Source organism: Microcebus murinus, chromosome 4, assembly GCF_040939455.1.
Source record: "Microcebus murinus isolate Inina chromosome 4, M.murinus_Inina_mat1.0, whole genome shotgun sequence".
Classification (NCBI taxonomy): Eukaryota; Metazoa; Chordata; class Mammalia; order Primates; family Cheirogaleidae; genus Microcebus; species Microcebus murinus.
Window position 1 is genome coordinate 56,367,085 of NC_134107.1, and position 18,727 is coordinate 56,385,811.

The 18,727-nt window shown below is 34.0% G+C and overlaps 1 protein-coding gene and 1 pseudogene across 1 annotated transcript; one reads left to right on the forward strand and one right to left on the reverse strand.

Annotated features, from left to right (window-relative positions):
• The first annotated feature begins 4,813 nt into the window (after positions 1-4,813).
• Positions 4,814-5,764, forward strand: LOC105883411 (olfactory receptor 52K1-like). The gene has a single exon (XM_020286881.2). The coding sequence runs from the start codon at positions 4,814-4,816 to the stop codon at positions 5,762-5,764; it is 951 nt and encodes a 316-aa protein (XP_020142470.1).
• Positions 5,765-12,728: 6,964 nt separating this feature from the next.
• LOC105883360 (olfactory receptor 52A5-like) lies at positions 12,729-13,609 on the reverse strand (annotated as a pseudogene).
• Between the last annotated feature and the right edge of the window lie 5,118 nt (positions 13,610-18,727).

The window sequence follows — 18,727 nt, forward strand, 5'->3', positions numbered from 1 at the left end:
ATGTTCCATTGTTCTCATTTAACCTCTATAATTCTTCTTGTAGTCCAGTGACTGAAGCCCAGTGCCTTCCCAATGAAGGATGGAGACAGAGTCTGGCCTTTCTTCAAACGAGTATTTTTACTCTCGTTTCCATTGTAGTCAACTTTCTCTTCACTGCAGGCTCACTTGGACTTGCAGTGGACTTTCACTTTGGAAACATGGTCATAAGGGTGAACACAGACTCACAAAATCAAATAAAAAATAAAAAGCTAAAAGACAAAGTGATGCTATGCTTAAGTAACTATATAAACAATGATACTAGACAATAGCATATAGATGCTATGCCAACAAACTGCTTATGCCATGTAGGTTTGTTTATGTGTACAGAATAAACTAGTCCCCAAATTATTAATTTAATTGTTTAATTATAAATTATCCTTATGTGGAGCCTTAGGAGCCTATTCATAAGTACAGAACATCATAAGTAAAGTCTTCTGTAACCCTAGAACTGCCTGTAGTTAATAATACAATATTATATAATGGAAATTTGCTAAGACAGTAGATTTTAGGTGCTCTAAAGAAAGGTGTTATAGGTGCTCTATGGGTGCTATAAAGAAACTGTGAGATGATGGATATGTTAATTTGCTTGACTGTAGTAACTATTTCACTTTGTATATCAAAACTTCATGTTGTACACCTGAACTATATACAATAAAAATATGTGGTATAAGGATAAACACAGATCATTGTGGCTGCAATGTGATAAATGGGATTGAGACAAAGAATGAAAGGAATGAATGAACGCAGTAGACCTTTTGAAAAGCTATGAAAGTTTACTAGGTTAGTAAGATAATATTGGTCAGGGATGATAACTTGATTCAGATTGGCATCAGCCATAATGGAAAGAATTAAATTGATTTGAGTACCCTGAATATACTTTAGGATGTGGGACTTGGCTTATGAAGGCTTTGATAAACTCACAGGTTATATGTCTGTCACTCATTAGTCCAGAGTGGGGGATTGATGAATAAACATGTATGTGTGTGTATGTGTATGTGAGTGTGTGTGTGTGTGTGCATGGGCACATTTAATCATATGTAAATATTTGAAGGCCAACAATTTGCAAGGCATTGGGTAAATAATAGTGAACAAAAAGAACCTCAATTACCATTTTCAGGATGTTTACATTTCACCATTTTCTCTAACAAAAGAGTCTCAACATTTTCCCCGCCTCCTTTATGTCTACTCACAAGTCTAGCTTATTTCCACTATGTCTTTCTGAAAGTCAGTCTCTCCTCAACCTAATATTGCACAATATGTTTTATCTAGAGTCCCTCTCTTACTCTTATTTCCATTCATCTCTCTGTTCCTTTTTACATTCTTATTTATGAAACAATGGTCTTAATTTACTCAATTGATATTTCACTTAGTGCATATGTTTTCCAGGTTTTGTATATCCTAATCCCATCTAAGAAATCAAGACTCTTAATTTCAGTGTAGGTTTTACTTATGGAACCTGCAAGGGTATTAGAAATGAAATATATATGTATATTGATTTTGAAGCAAACAACAGGAATTTCTATATAAGTATAGGTGCATGCAACTCCACTTGGACTATAATCTCTCCTTTACTTCAGACTTTCTTTAATTTCCATCCTAAATTATTGCTCAGGCCCTACTTCTTTTTCTAGGGTCCCTAATCATCCCATCTCACCTCCTGCAGCGCACCAATCACCAATGATTTTACAGTGCTCCTCCTAAAATTCTGCTCTATCCAACACATGTGTTATTCTCAATGATTGACTCTAAGATTTGTTCCCCAGACTTTTCAAGCTAAGAAAAACAGGTTGGCTGACAGAGAGGCCACTAGGGACCCAGGAGAGCTGGACAAGCCAGCATAAGTCTGCCTCAGGCTCACACACTCCATCTTATTCTGGAGAGCAATAGATCTTCCTCATATTTCAAGTGAACTCTGCTACTCCCAGGGCCATTGTGACCAGACTCACAACTGTTTACAGGTACTATTCTAGGAAAAAGGAAAAACAGAGGGAGGGTGAAAAGACTAGAAAATTCTGAGATGCAGAATGTCAGATAGGAAAAAGAGATTCTCAAATCTTTTCAACCAAATACCACAACCACTACCCTTATAAGGGCACAGTTGGATCCTGCAATTTTTGGAATGATCAATGACATTCTTTGGAAAATAATAAATTTCTAATTTTTATGCCTGAACTGATGTTGCTGTTACTTGTAGTTAATGTTTATATAGTTGTTGCTGGCAAACGTTCCTGATACCTCAACCATGTTGCTTAAAGTTCCAATAATTTCCTAATGCTATCACCACATAGAAGATTTTTATCTGCGGTATTCCTAAAAGGTGATCATTCAGTTTCCACCTGAAAACTTCCACCTATAGTGAGCTTCTTGTTTCACAGGGCTGTCTTTTCTGTTTGCAAGCAGTTCTTTGTGATAGGATCCTTTCCTCTATTGAGCTAAAATATATAATTTTTTTTTTTTTTTACCAACCTTTATTTGGTTAGGTATCTACCCTGTTGACACTAAATGTTTTTTCTCTGACACATAATGAATCTACAAATACTTGAGGACAAAATTATCAGGAACATCAAATATTTCTTCTTAAGGTATAATTTAAGGCTATTTGTTTTCCTAGTCACAGATCTTTCCCAGAAACAAACAAAACAAAATGAACATTATTTTTTGCATTACTCATTTGAACTTTGTACTTCATAGAAGAGTAAGAAAATCTGCATTTCTGGAGCACCAAAACATTCTAAGAATTATGCTAAGAATATGTATGTATTCTACAATACTGGAATTTAATGGTGGATTTTGTCCTTACTACAAATTTTGCAAGATATGCCTCATTTCATTTTCTGAGATGAGGAAATGAGGCTCAAGCCTTAAGTAACTTGGTCAAGTCACATAGAATAAGTGGCAGGGGTGAGATTGTATCCCCCGATGTGTGTTATCTCAAAGACCTTACTATTTTCACTACACCAGGTTATCCTAGGAGATCTGCCTATCATTCATCTGTGGTATGCCTTATACCAAATGCAGTAGACATATGAAATACTTGTATCTGGATAACTCAATTGATGAAGTTTGAATGCTACAGAAACACTTTTTCATATATGCCACCCTATTTTGGATTATTAACATGTTCAGAGTAAGGTGATTTAAAAATTATATTCATTCTATTAGTTTATATAATCTAAGCCTAATTCTGTTTTTATTTTTGTATTAAAAGCTAAGATTATGGCTAAAATTAAAGCATATAATTATTTAGAGGAAATTTTTAAATAGTACAATGGCATTACAAATAAACTGTGAACATACTAAATAAGGATTTGGGATTAAATTGATTTAGATATAAGTAAAAAAGCCTAATAAAAATTCATCAACTAAGCAAACTAATAAACACAATGTTAATATTTCTATACTTTTATTTTTAAAGCAACTTTGTAGTATGCTTCTCATTTTAAGCTCTTATTGAAATTTCTTTTTTTCTGTGAATGTTTTTTTATAAATATACATTTGGAATGTTTCTGACAATATCTGGAGTCTAAACCTTAATAGTGAGACTTAATTATAATTGTATTATTAACAAAAGATAATACTTCCATAAGATTTAATTTTGTATTTATTATATATGTGTTTGGCTTATGTTTTTTTAATATGCTGAGTAAGTATATTCTTTAATCTATGATTATCATCAAATAATTTGTTAATTTGTAAATAGGTATTTATATTCAGAATAGTTATATAAGTTAAAATATTTAACAAATATAATAAAGCCTTATTTCTATAGAAATATGTGTTACCATTAACTCTCAAACTATCTCCCCATTATAAAACACACAAATATACATATATACAGAAAAACATTTATTTACTTTTATAACCATACCCACTCCCCAACCAACTAATGGATGCAGTGAGCATTGTAGGGGGGAAAGGGCACACCTCACAAATCATGGTTTGGGTATGGCAAAGCCAAAGCATATAACCAAAATGTTTATACGCCCATAATATCCTGATATTAAAAAAAGAGCAACAAAAAAATTTTAAAAACACATAAATATACATATAAACAAGAAATAATTTATTTACTTTTAACCATACTCACTCCCTAACCAGGCTTTATTGAGTAATCTGGAAACTTAATGCTAGATTATTACCTATTGAAGCATTTTAGATTCTACTTATATTATGTAAAACATCTGTATTCTACAGAGTGCCATCATGTTTTCAGGTATAAGATTAGCAGATTTCTCAGATCCTCTAGCAAAATCATGAATTTGTAGCTAAGCATTCCAGGGAAGAATCCCAAAGCACCAAGACTAATCCTACAAACTGAAGACCCTGGTATAGTTAAATTGAGTTTCCTTATCTTAAATGAAAACTGTGCCTTCTGGCTTGTTCATACTCCCAACTCCTTCTTGTAATGTTGGAAACATTGTCCTGCCATGTCCTACTGTCTAGGAAAAGAAATTCTAGAGAATTGCAAAATTGAATATTAAACAGGATCTGAGCTACAGGAGAATCTAATGGGGTTGATATGCATTCACAGGTAATTTTTCCTTGAGACTACTTCTGCCTTTTGCAAAGGAAACAGTTTAGGATTATCTCCCTCCCCACCCCTAAGTAGCTGAAGCATTTCATTTGATCATTAGTTTACACAAAATAATTATGGTTATCACCACAAACTATTGTAATGATCAGCTTTTTGTAGGTTGTAAATAATGCAATGATATCAAAATGTCCCTTGTTCTTTTTCCCCTAGGAATCAGACCTTGAGGATCTCAGGGTAGAAATGTCTTCTTGCAATAATTCCATTCCTCAGCCCTTGATATTTGTCCTGGCTGGAATTCCTGGCCTGGAATCTTTCCATGGCTGGTTCTCTGTGCCTTTTTTCTTGGTATTTGTCACTACAGTTATTTGCAATGCCACCATCTTATGTATTATCCGGCTGGAGAAGAGTCTTCATGAGCCCATGTTTCTCCTCCTGGCCATGCTATCAGTCGTTGACCTGTGCCTGGTCAGTGTTACTGTGCCCCGTATGCTGGGTATCTTCTGGATGAATGCCAAGGAAATCAGCTTTAATGCCTGTCTTGCACAGATGTTTTTCATCCCTTCCTTTTATGTCATGGAGTCTGGGATTCTCCTGACCATGGCTTTTGACAGATTTGTGGCTATCTGGTACCCTCTGAGGTATAGAACTATTCTTTCTAGCAACATGCTTGTGAAGATGGCACTGGCTATCCTGGCAAGGACAGTGGCAGTGCTGACCCCAGCACCCATTCTGACACAAAGACTGGAAAGCTTCCAAACCCACGTAATTGCTTACTCTTACTGTGCGTACATGGCTGTGGTACTGATAGCCTGTGGAGACATCTCTGAGCACATTGTCTATGGAGTCATGGTTATTGTAGCATCTGTGGGATTTGATTTGTTTTTTATCATTCTGTCATATGGACTTATCCTCCATGCTGTCTTTCGGATACCGTCTTGGGATGCACGGGGCAAAGCTCTCAGCACGTGTGGCTCTCATCTTTGTGTCATTGGTCTCTTTTATTCTCCTGTTGTCTTCTCTGTTCTGGCCCAGATCTTAGGCTACCATATGGCTCCTCATCTGCAGATCATCATTGACAATCTCTATTTCCTGGTGCCTCCCATGGTCAACCCCTTAATTTATGCGGCCCGGACCAAGCAAATGCGAGAGTGGGTGCTGCGGATCCTTCACTGTCATGGAGACCGAGGTTGATGCCTTTGATGGACAGGACACTTGGGCATGTGGAGCTGGAAGTCAAGTTAGTTTTGAGTTAGAGATAATTCCTGCTATGTTTGAGCTTCACGGGTAAAGGAATAACTAAGGCAAAATAAGAATGTAGTCAACATGGGAAACGTAAGTGGGAAATGTTCTTTCAATCAGGGTGCAAGTATTTTGAAACTCTCATAGCCAGAACTCTCCCCAAATGCTTATGCAAGTAACAAAATAGCAGAATATTTTATTGTTAATTTCATTATTTTTCTAATTACATCACATCACATAAATTGTAAACACATTTTCAAATGAGGTAAAAATGCAATTAGGCATATACATTCAATATATATGGGCAAAAATAATTGCACAAAAATTTTTGATGATTTAATTTTATCTTTTCCATACTTATGTTTTAGCTATTTTGCTGACACAAAAAATATATTATAGAAAATAATCCTATAAATATACATAAATATCTATGAACATACAAATGAGTAATGAGCTTTCTTTCTTTGTCTAAAGAGTTTTAAAAGGAAAAAGAACCATCATCTTTAGCAACGTATAATAGATTAGACCTGTAAGGTAGGTGTTTTACAAATTTTAAAAAATATGAAAAAGCTATTTTTTATCTGCCTTCACTTTCTCCTTTTTACCTACCTGACTTAAAACCATATATTAGTTAAAAAAATATTTTTAAAATATCAACATTTGAACCAAGGGACATAAATGTGTAAATCATACCCATCTTTCCATCTCTAATGCTTATAGTTTAGATATTGCCTGATCTACATACAAGCATAAACAGCTATACACACTTTTCCTTTCATATAAATAAAAAGCATTAATATATACATGTTGCCATTTATTTATCTATAAACAGCTTGTTCTCTCTGTCTCTCTCTCATGATATCACATTTATATTTATACACCCCTCACTGAGCTATGCATACATTCACAAGAATGTGTATATGTACATAGAATGCACGTATTCAATTACATCAATAAATATGCAAACCGACTACTTACCTCCTCACACTTTACTTGCACCAATTTTCAGAGACATAAATTTGCTCTATTAAATTAACAACCCATCTCAGAATGCTACTTCCACATGCTCTTATTCAATTTGTAGGACTCATCTTGCACAGCACTTCCTTCTGCTAGCCTTGCTTGACCTCACCCTTTTCTTTTTCTCCCTTCTATGTCAGTTTCTTTTTCAGTGGTCTCCAGTGCCACTCATTTCTTCCACAGTCATGATACATATCATACAATATGATCATTGCCTCTTTGCATGATCATTTTCTACACTAAAAATAATATTTGCCTAATTTTGTTTTCATAAAATCTGGAATTTTCATAAATATTTATTAAATAGGTAAGTCCCATTTAAAATAGCTTCCTTGACAAAACAACTGGATTATAAAACAATGCATAGACTTAAGCATTCAGCCCATCCACTAAAATAAAAGAATCAGAGAAATGGAAGGAGGGAGGGAAAAAAGGGACAGAAATAGGAAGGGAGAGAGGAGAAAGGGAAAGAGAAAGGAAAGATTTTGTTTTCCCAGCTGACTTTCCTCTTCATTGAGAATCACTTCATGATGAAATCTTTTCAATTCTATTTCTGAATATTATTTAGGACATGTTCTTTCACCTTCAGTGAACCAATGGGTTCCCTGAGAAAGGAAGTATAATTCCCCTTCTCAATTATTACGGTTATCTTTTGCTGAATTACAAAGAATTCCAGGATTCAGAGTTTGTGGCTGACTAAGCTGTGCTTAACATTCTCAGTTAAAGTACCTCACATGGTTGCATGATAAAAAAGGGATAGAGCTCTAATCCTCTGCAAGGGTTCCGCAAGGATGGACATTCACTATGGCTTCTTCACTGACAAGCCTGGTGCCTCAGTGCTCCCCCACCAGGCTCTCTCTCCACTACATTAGCCTGGTTTTTTTACATAATGTTTCAGGTCTCCAAGAGGTAAAAAGCAAAAGCTGCTAGGCCAGATATGGTCTATACCCAAAAGTTACACAGCATCACTCCCACAGTATTCTATTGCACAAGGAGATCAAAGTATCTGATCAAATTCAAGGGTTGGGAAATAGACTCACTTCCTTATGGATACATTGCAGAAGAACATACTTTGGAAGGTACTGATATGGTCATATTTGAGAAATCCAATCTGCCAAAGTTTCCTCTCAACTACACCAATTCATATGTATTTTATGTGTAACATACACTCACACCTCCCTCAAACTTCTAGGTCTCATTCCATTATGGCATTTGTCCAGAATGTCATCATCTAAATTATGTCCGGATGTAGTAGAGACTTCATAAATGTGGTCTGTTGGGTAGAGTTCCTGGAGCATGATTCCTCCTCTCTGAACATCTAGTTAATCAAAGAGATAAATTATCTGCTCCTAACACTGCTGATATACAATGTTAATAAAGTGACAGGATAACAGCACAAATGCTCCCATTCCAATAGAGGGAGAAAGATGGAATATTGTAATTACTGCTCCATTGCATAATAAAATACAGATAAACACATGTCATCAGTTTTCTAATTAGGGCCATCTTCTGCTCCATGAAAATAATTCTCAATTTTCTGTGGTTTTTAGCTTTACTCCATGGGAGCTATTATACAATCTATAGTCTTGTCATCATTTATTTTTAAAAGAAGTAACCCAGGTTTTCATCTTATAGTTCAAAGCCTGTAGATTGAAGACCTCAAGAATTATTTCATTTTTTAAAAAAATAAATATTAATTAGTTTTATTAATTACTTCATTATTAAATTTACATGTATGTCAAAGTAAATGCCTTGTCTGATCCTAATATAGAAGACTAAGTAGTAAATTTACACACCCATGTTTTACTATTTATATTTATATTATTATAAATTTTCTTATGCTAGTTATTATAACTAAAAAGCCATATATTCCTCATTTATATTGGCAAAAGGCCTTTATTAAACATATAATTAAGCATTGAAAATGAAGTACAAATAGATTAAGAATGAGAAATAGAATTGCCATTTTTCACTGCATGTAAAAATATGTAATAAAATTTAATCTGTATCTATGTAAAAGCAAACAATATTTTTAACCATTTTATTGAGGTATGATTGACACACATACATAAATCATTACATATTTAATGTATACAAATTAATGAATTTGAGGATAAGTATATATCTGTGAGATCATCACCAAAATCTATGTTACAAACATATTTATACTCCAAAAGTTTCCTCCCACCTACTTTATTTATTACTATTATTATTATGTGATAAGAAGATGATATGAAAAGTTTCTGCTCAGATAAAGAAACAATCAACAAAACTAAAAGGAAATCTATGCAATGGAAGAAAATATTAGAAAACTATCTATGTGATACAGGGTTAATATCCAAAATATATAAGGACTTACTACAACTCAATAGTAAAAAAACGAATAAAAAAAAAAGCCAACAAAACAAATAACCTGCCTATAAATGGGCAAAGTAACAAAATAGACATTTCTCTGAAGAAGACACAAATGTTCTATAGGTATATGAAAAGGTGATTAATGTCACTTATTTAAGCATAATGCAAATCGAAAGTTAAAATAGCTATTATCAAAAAGTGAAAGATAAGTGTTGGCAAGTATATGGAGAAAAGAAAACTCTTATACATAGTTGACAGGAATGTAAATTTGTAGCCATTATAAAAAACATATGGAGGTTCCTCAAAAGATTAAAAATAGCACTACCCTATGACCCAGCAATTTCACTTCTGGGTGTATATCCAAAGGATATAAAATCATTTGCTTAACAGATAACTTGAGTGTGAGTATATGTCCAGTGGCTTGTTTCTGATTAACAGACTTCCTTAACTTAAAACATTCCAAATCTTTAGACAAAGCTTCATTCTTTAACCAATTATAAATCAAAGAATCTTTAAATCCACCTATAACCTATAAGGCTCCACTTCAAGGTGTCCTACCTTTTCAAGCCAAACCAATGCATACTTTCCATTTATTAATTTATGAATTTATGTGTAATTCCCGTCTCCCTGAAATGTATAAAACAAAACTGTAACCCAACCATGGCAAGACCACTTGCTCAATGTTCTTGGGTGTGGCTCAAGGCCACAGTCCTCAAAGTTGGCTCAGAATAAATCCCTTTAAATTATTTTACAGAGTTTAGTTTCTCTTCTGTTGACACATGAAAGATAGAGTTAAATCTATTCTTGAAAAATACAATGTGACACTCTCAACTTTCTTTCCCTTCCATTATCAATAATTCTTGACATTTTACGTCCTCATTGGGGTTCTAGATTATGACTCCAAACCATCTCTAACAGTGCTCATGAATGAATATTTTTCTGTTTTTCTTATATTCATTCTCATACATTTGGTCTACTGTCAATTTTGGAAATTAGGCTTTTATTTCTCTAGAAAATCCAAGGTAACCAAAACACTGTGGGTTATAGAGAAAGATTTATAAGGATCCAAGTGTTAGAGTTGGTTTGTTGGTTTGTTTCCATAAAGTTCATAGTAATAATGAGACAAAATTTGTCTTCTTTTTATAATCTGCTCTCCAAATATATAGAATCTATTGACCATAAAAGAAGTATATTTTCACTAAAACATTCTTCTTATATTTGAAGAGAAAGTTCTCAGAACCTTTAAATTATTTAAAAAATAATAGTGTGAATTCTAAATTGATAATCTTAGTTACTTTCAATTTAGGAAATAAACAAAAACATATTTAGTTTGTAGATGACTCACAAAATTTTCCATCTCATAGTGAAATAAGAACATCGGTGTTTTTTAAAAACGAAAGCTATAGAAGGCTGACTTACACCATTTAATTCTCACGTCAGTCTTGCAAATTTTATATTATCCCCTTTTTGTCAGATGAGACAATTAAATCATTAAGAATAAAATAACTTGCCCAAGGTCACATATGGTAATTGGTAGAGCTCTCATTGCACTCCAGATATACAAGACTTCAAAGCCTTTGCTTCTTTGCTTCTTGAACTGACCTTTCTGCAACTGACATGTAAAATGCCTTTATCAACCTAATGTCATCAATCGTGCACAAATCTGTGTTAATCCTTAAACATCTGAAACACAAACTTTGACTCTCACACAATTCGAAATAAATTAGACAAAAAATTTCAAAATATGTATAACATAATACCATTTTTGTTATTTTAAAAAATAAAAACAGGTTATTGGTGAATGAAAGACACATAATTATCTGAGAAAATTATTTTTAATCTGCATTTTAATTTAAAATGTAATAGTAAATAACAAGACAATGTATAATTAAATTAACTCTGCTGTTACTCTGGAAGTAGGTACTTGGGCCAGGTTAGATATAGAGATTTTCTTTCACATTGGTCTTACTCAGGCATTTGTATTATATGTGAACATTGACCTTTTAACACATGATATCCTATAATTGCAAAGGCATGGACATTCATTGGAATTTTCTACAGAATTTGACTGTGACCTTTCCTTAAAATTAATTTTAACTAGGGGCAATAAATAATGCCCATGTATCAAATTTTTATTTTATGATTTTTAAATTTATATTACTATTTAAAATACATATTCTTATGTCAATTCCTAACAAGCTGTGTTTCAAGAGGACTGGAAAAGAAATATCAATTTTAATATGCCAAGATCTTCTACAAAAGACTAAATTTTTAACAATGAAAGAAACAAAAAATATACTTCCCTACTCCTCTTTATTCTTACCTTGGGCAGTTACCATAGCAATTACTCTATTGCATTTCATGTCACACTATTTATTCCTGTCCTCATTATTATTTTTAACTATTTTAATAATTGCTATTTTAAACACTTTACTACTGTAGGCTATGATTAAAATACCTGTTTAATATTTTATTATTATTTTTTTATTTCAGCATATTAGGGGGAGACAAATGTTTAGGTTACATGTGTCGCCTTTGCCCCCACTTCCACCCCAGAGTCAGAGCTTCAAGTGTGTCCATCCCCCAGATGGTGCACATTGCACCCATTATGTATGTATATACCCATCCCTTCCTTCCCCATCCCACCTGCCAATGCCCAATAAATGTTACTCCTATATGTCCACTTATGTGTTGATCAGTTAATACCAATTTGCTGGCGAGTACATGTGGTGCTTATTTTTCCATTTTTGGAATACTTCACTTAGTAGAATGGGTTCCAGCTCCATCCAGGAAAATACAGGAGGTGCTATATTACCATTGTTTTTTATAGCTGAATAGTACTCCATGGTACACATACAGTACATTTTATTAATCCGCTCATGTATTGATGGACACTTGGGTTGTTTCCACATCTTTGCAATTTTTTTACATTTACTTGAGGCATAATTGATATACAAAAAAGCCACATTTAATGTATACATTTTGATGAGTTTACTCGAGTGGGTGGGGAACCTGCAGCCTTCTGATTTCAAGATTGTTCTTTTTTAAGCACCAAAGGAGGCAAGAAAAGTTCATCTTTCTCTGTTCCACCCCCTTTAATAAAAGGATTTGTTCTGCAAAATTTGGATGCAGTCAAAAGGCCACACTTAAGACTTAGAAGGCCACATTTGGACTTAAGGCTGCAGGTTCTCCACCCCTTGTAGTAATTGTTATTATCTCCATTTACGCATGACAAAAATTGGATTTATGTAATTTAAATATTTTGTTATCTTTTTATAACATAGAGGTAATATTGGAGTCAAAAATCAACCCTAAATCTGTCTGATCACAATATTCATGTTTTTAATATTTTCACAATATTCTTTCCTTTGAAGGAATCTCTTAAGAGCAGGGACTGCATGAACATCATTTTGATCTTTAAGAGACTTCCATCCTACATAGTACAATACAGTTAGTCACACATAGTAAAAGAAGTATCTGTCTTAAACTCAGTTTTAAATAGGTAAATGTGTACTTTTTCTCTGACATAATACTTGCTGGATCATTGCTGCATGTCAGACTTCAGAATGAAAATATGAGCAACCCGCCTGCGGATTTCCTTGGTCTTCACGCCATAGACAATGGGGTTAAGGGCAGGGGGCACAAGCAGGTAGAGAGTAGATAAGAGAATGTGGGCATAGGGTGGTACATGGCCAAACCGATGGCTGAAGAAGGAAAAAAAAGCAAGGATATAAAACTCCAGGAAGACAATAATATGCGCAGTACAAGTGCTGAATGCTTTGACTCGTGCCTCTTTCTGGGGAAGAGAAAAAACAGCCTGAAAAATGAGAACATAGGAGATGAAGACAAAGATCATGTCAAAACCTAGAATTGCAAAAGCCACAAAGAGCCCAAATGATTTGTTAATATGAGTGTCTTCTGCAGCCAGCTTGACCACAGCCATGTGCTCACAGTAAGAATGGACGATAACTACAGAGTGGAAAAGATGCAGTTGTTTGAGCAGAATGGGTAAAATCCCAACAAGCACTGTTGCCCGGATTGCCACCATCAGCACCACCCGAACTAGAAAGAATGGAGTGAGGATGGATGTGTGCCTCAAAGGATCACAGATGGCAACATAGCGGTCAAAGGCCATTGCCAACAGGATGCCAGATTCCATGCCTTGCAAGGCATGGATGAAGAAGAGTTGGGTGAGGCAGGAATCAAAAGCCATCAAGCCAGAGCCAAGCCAGAAGATGGCCAACATCTTAGGACCAATGGCTATGCAGAGTCCTAGGTCAGTGGCTGCCAATACTGCCAGGAAGATGTACATGGGTTGGTGGAGACTGCGTTCTGTAGAGATAATGATTAGCAAAATGATGTTCCCCAGCAGGGCCACCAAGAACATGCCAAAGAAGGGAAACCCAATCCAAAACTGTACATGCTCTAGTCCAGGGATCCCAATTAGGGTCACTGTCTTTGGGTTCATATATGACATGTTGGTGGGTCCCACGAGGCTGGTAAATCCTTTACTCACCATCATTGGTTATGATACCTATTCAGAGAAAAACCATAGATGAGAAGGAAGGACCTACTCCTCATATTTCCTCTCAGAGTATGAAAAACATGGATGGAATTGTGACCATGTGACTGGATCTTTGGGCATCAATTTAGGTTAGTATCAGAACAGAGCTCTTGGATGTCTTTTCCTAAAGTGAACTCTGGTATTTGTGAATGAAGATTATAAGCCAGTGTTTATCACCAAGAAATTATAAAAATTGAAATTATGACTCAATGGGAATTGACTCTGCTATTCTTCATTCTTCTCAAATTAACATATGTCACAGATCAATATTTTTTGTTCATATCATCTCCAAACTCCAGACACATTTCAGATTAAGTGAAATTCCCCTGAGATACTTGAAGTCAGAAGATAGATCCTTAATCCCATGACCCTGTTCAATTAGCTGAAATCTCAGAATCTTCAGATAGTGCCAGCCTCTCCCAGCCTTCCATTTTTATCTGGTTTAAGGCATAAAATACTTCCTCTTTTATCTTAGAAATTGACTTTCAGGTAGGGAAGTGAAGAAGTTTGTTCTTTCGACATATATTGGTTGAATTGAAGTCCAATTATTTAGATTCTTAGAGACAATATGCAGGAATTGTTTTATCAGTAGTGGCTGAGCATGTTTCCTTCACTAAGTAAATTCTGGTCTGTGAATTTTCAAAGTGGATGGGTAAGCACAATGGAGTAGAAAGCAATGTAAGTACTCACAGATCTTAGAGGATACAGAAAGTCAAGAAGATAGATGTCAATTGAATTATAAGGGGCCATAAATAAGGATAGGAAGCAGGCCACAAAACCTGATCTATTGGATAACCCCCGTAGCTTAAATGTTTTGATAATGTTGAAGTGTCTTTATGCAAAATGACACAGCTCTGCTGTTTATAATAGATTCAATCTACACTATGATCCTTTTAAAAAAGTTTATTACCAGTTATCAATGAAAATAATTTCTGACACCTTTGAATATATTGTTCAAATTTACACCTACCCCAGACTTTTATCCTTTTTTATAATTTGCCTATTCTATTTCTTTGGAACACCACTAACTAAAGCTATTTTTTTCCTCATTCATCATTTTTTTTTATTTCATTATATTATGGGGATACAAACATTTTGGTTGTATATAATGCCTTTGCCTCACCCAAGCCTAACTAACTATACTTAAGAGAAACTTATATACACTCTCAATTTTTTCTCTTTCTTCATTAACCATTCTACAAGCATTATCACTTACTTGCTTACAAAAGTTTTATTCTATCTTCCTTATAATTATGTCATTGACTTAGTAGGGAACATCACTCCAAATGGAATTTTATATATTTTTTCTTTGAAAGGAAACTATAAATTAACATAAAAATATAATGGTTCAGAGCCAGTAGGAATGCCTATGTGGGTACAACTAGAAAGTCCTCAATATAATATAATATAAAATGTTTTGGTAGTTGATGGAGAGTAGGAGATCTTGTTATGTGTACTTCTGTAGCCACACACATCAGTAGGCTATGGCCAAGTAAGTGAAGAGATACAGATTAAAACAATTAGAAATTTTATAAAAAGAAATTTCTTTTAATGCCCACATGAAATGAGATTGAATGGAAGAAGTGATAGATTCTCTAAAAGTGATTGCTGATAAATACAAAATTGTCTTGTTAAGGTGGAGTGAGCTGTTGAAGACAAAGCCTAAAAGAGCTTCAAAAGACAATACATCTTAGATAATTAAAATAATTATAAATTATAAATTTCCACTTTAATCTAAAGACAAAGGTGAAAATTACTCTAGTTCCATCTTAATAGACAATAATGCTTTAATCACATTAATTTTCTTCTATACAGTGTGGTATATAAAATCATGAGATATGAATCTAGAAATATAAAACACTATCTAATAGTGGTTCTACTTTTTACCTCACTATAAATAGGGGTTATAATACCACTTAACTCATTGGATCATTGGGAGAACTAAATAAGATTATGTATGAAAGTCTCAGTACAAAGCATGGAAAAGAGTATGCACTCAGTGTCTAGTATCTAGTGCTTGCTTGTCAGAGCATGTAGTGAATTTCTGTGAGTATAGAGAAACACTACTGGCTTCTTGAGAAAATGAAAAATAAAATACAGAAATTAGCAAATTATCTGAGGAAAGAATTCATAAAAACTCCATTAAGATGAATTTTCTGGAGCTGAATGGATTTACTCAGTCAAATCTCTAAGATCAGACATTCATGTAAGCAGATCAGATGATCACTGTCACCGTAGAAAATTGACATTCCATTCATGTGCAGGCAGTGGTGGATTAAATAAATTCCACTTATTAAACTAATTTGGCCACTTCATCTGACAAATAATCATATTCTCCTATAAAATTTTAGTAGGTAGGTGGAAAAAATGTATATGAGCACCAATATTTGACAAAATGAATTTATGTTAAAAATTTCTTCTGTGACAGCAAAAGTATGCATTTTGTGCAACTTAGTTTTCAATGATAATCAGATCAGAAAATATTAATTCCTGATCTCTAAATAGAAGAGGAGCAGAAAGAAATAAAAGTGTTCTTTAAATAGAGGTAGGTAAAGTATAGGACAAGGAATTAAAATACAAATTATTAATGTTCCTGAGAAAGAGAGGATTGGGTTTCAGGGGATGAGATATGAACTGAGATCACTGTGTCTGTAGGACCAGATGACAAAGCTAAGAAAGGCAAGAGGACTCTCTCTTCTCTTACCTTTTTTACACATATCCAATCCCTCCTGCTCAAACTACGCAGACACAGACACATACACAGATACACACACACACACACACACACACACACACACACACTCCAAACTGAAAACTATCTCTTTTTATTTTTAAATTTGTAAAAAACCAAGCAATATTAGAATCACATTGCTTGTGAAAATTAAAAGATAATACTGGAAACCTTATCTCATCCTACTCTTACTAATTAACTATATTTTGTCCATTATGTTTTCCTCGTATACAATTAAAAAGATAGTACTAAATTACTTTTGCATCTCTTCCATCTCTAAATAACACAAATCTAGTCCACCTCTCATATTGTTGATAAGAAATAAACAAACAACAAACAAACAAACAAAAAACTGGGGTCCAGAGAAAGAAAACAGCCATGCCAAAGGAAAGTGTGTTAGTGAGTAATGTAGGATTAAGATAATCTGATTCACTATCCTTTCCACTTCCTCTTAAAATTTGCTGCAGTTAGAAACCCTTAACCATGTACAAATTCCAACACATGTAGGTGAACTCACCTCGATAAACAGATAACTAGCTGGAACATAAAGACAATAGATGAAATAGTTTTTTCTCCCAGATTTTCCATTTGGAAAGGTATTAATAGATAAGTGTATTTCATCATCTACTTTTAGCTGTTTCTGTTTTTTTTTTTTTTTTTGGGGGGGGGGCTTTTCTTAAAGTCTGAATTGATCCCAGGGTGATGCTACAGATTTGGCCCCTAGAGAAGTCATTACCTTTTTGCGACTCATCCCTATTTTGCAGGAGAAAAATATTCATTACTTGAAAGTTCATAGCTAGAAAGCATTCAGTTACTCATGAGAAGCTGTTTCTAAGGAATGACAATCAGGAAATATCAAATCACATATTACTTTCAGAGCATGATGGATCTGAGATCCTTTGGAGTATAGGAGAAGAAAATCTGAGAAATGGAGAATTTGTAGACTGGAAAGACAGAAGACATTTTGGTCAACTTTTTAGCCTATGACCAGGCTTATAGAGTAAGGAAACAAAACAGTACCTTTCATCTTTGCAAATACTATGTTACCACAGCTGCAGCTCATATAAATACAATAACTACTGCTATTAGTATTAGTATCACTAAAAATCTTTTATAACATTTTAGCTCCTTAGTGGCAAGATACTGCAGACAGTTCCCACTGTTCAGGCAGGTTTGAGAATGCATCATTCTCTACTTTGTTCCATTTGGCACCTGCCATTGGCAATATTTATGGAATTTGGCAGTGACTACTTGTGTAATTCTACTATCAGAGTATTCTACTCAACATACCTAGGTGATGAGTTTCATATCTTAGGGGAATGCTTCAAATACAATGTTGGTATTCTAACCACAAGTTATTATAATATATTTCCTTGCCAATGGATGCCATTAATTGCATGCAATATCATGTTGGATTACTTATTTTTCTTCTTTATTCCCAGATGCAGGACCTGGTGCATCACTTGATATTATGATGTTATGTAATGTGAAGTTGATTACACTTAGATTTAACTAGATGTCAACCAACTCCCTAGCCCTAAGAATCAGGTAATGTTTCATTTGTTAGTTCTATGATTAAATCTTTTAGGACTTCATGAGAAATCTATGATGGTACGATGGTATGTCCCAGAAAAAAACATAAACACTCAATATTCACTATAATTAAAAGGAATTGATAAAGTATCTACATGTATTTTGCTTCTTTACTTGTTTATGTTTTCTCTGCTACTATACCTAGGTTTTAGAATTGATCACATTTTTTCCTTTCTATCTACTTTTTAAAATTTTATTTGAAAATATCTGAACTTCTTCATTTTGTCCCTCTCTGATATATTTATCTTCTTAAACATTACTTCTTTTTCTCTTTTTACCAATTATTTCACAACTAGTTCCCATCAATTTTCTTTTGTCCTGTATCTTCAGGACTGCATCCCTGTATCTCCTCTCTATCTGTCCCTTCCCTAAACAGAGAACATGTTTAGTCTTATAAAAAAATAGCATCTACTGAAACAAAAAGTAAAGAACTATCTCATTCTTTTCTCTGAAGCAAAGGTTTTGAAATAGGCTATACTTAATTCCCTCTTAACCTTACCTCCCTTTATTCATCTTTACATCCTAACATTATATTATATTCTTTGTCTCTGTTAAATCTATTCTTTCTCACCTTGTTGAGGTCACCCATGTTTATAATTAACAATCTAAATGAGCACTTTCTTGTCTACAGGGAAGTAAGTCAGTTGTTTAT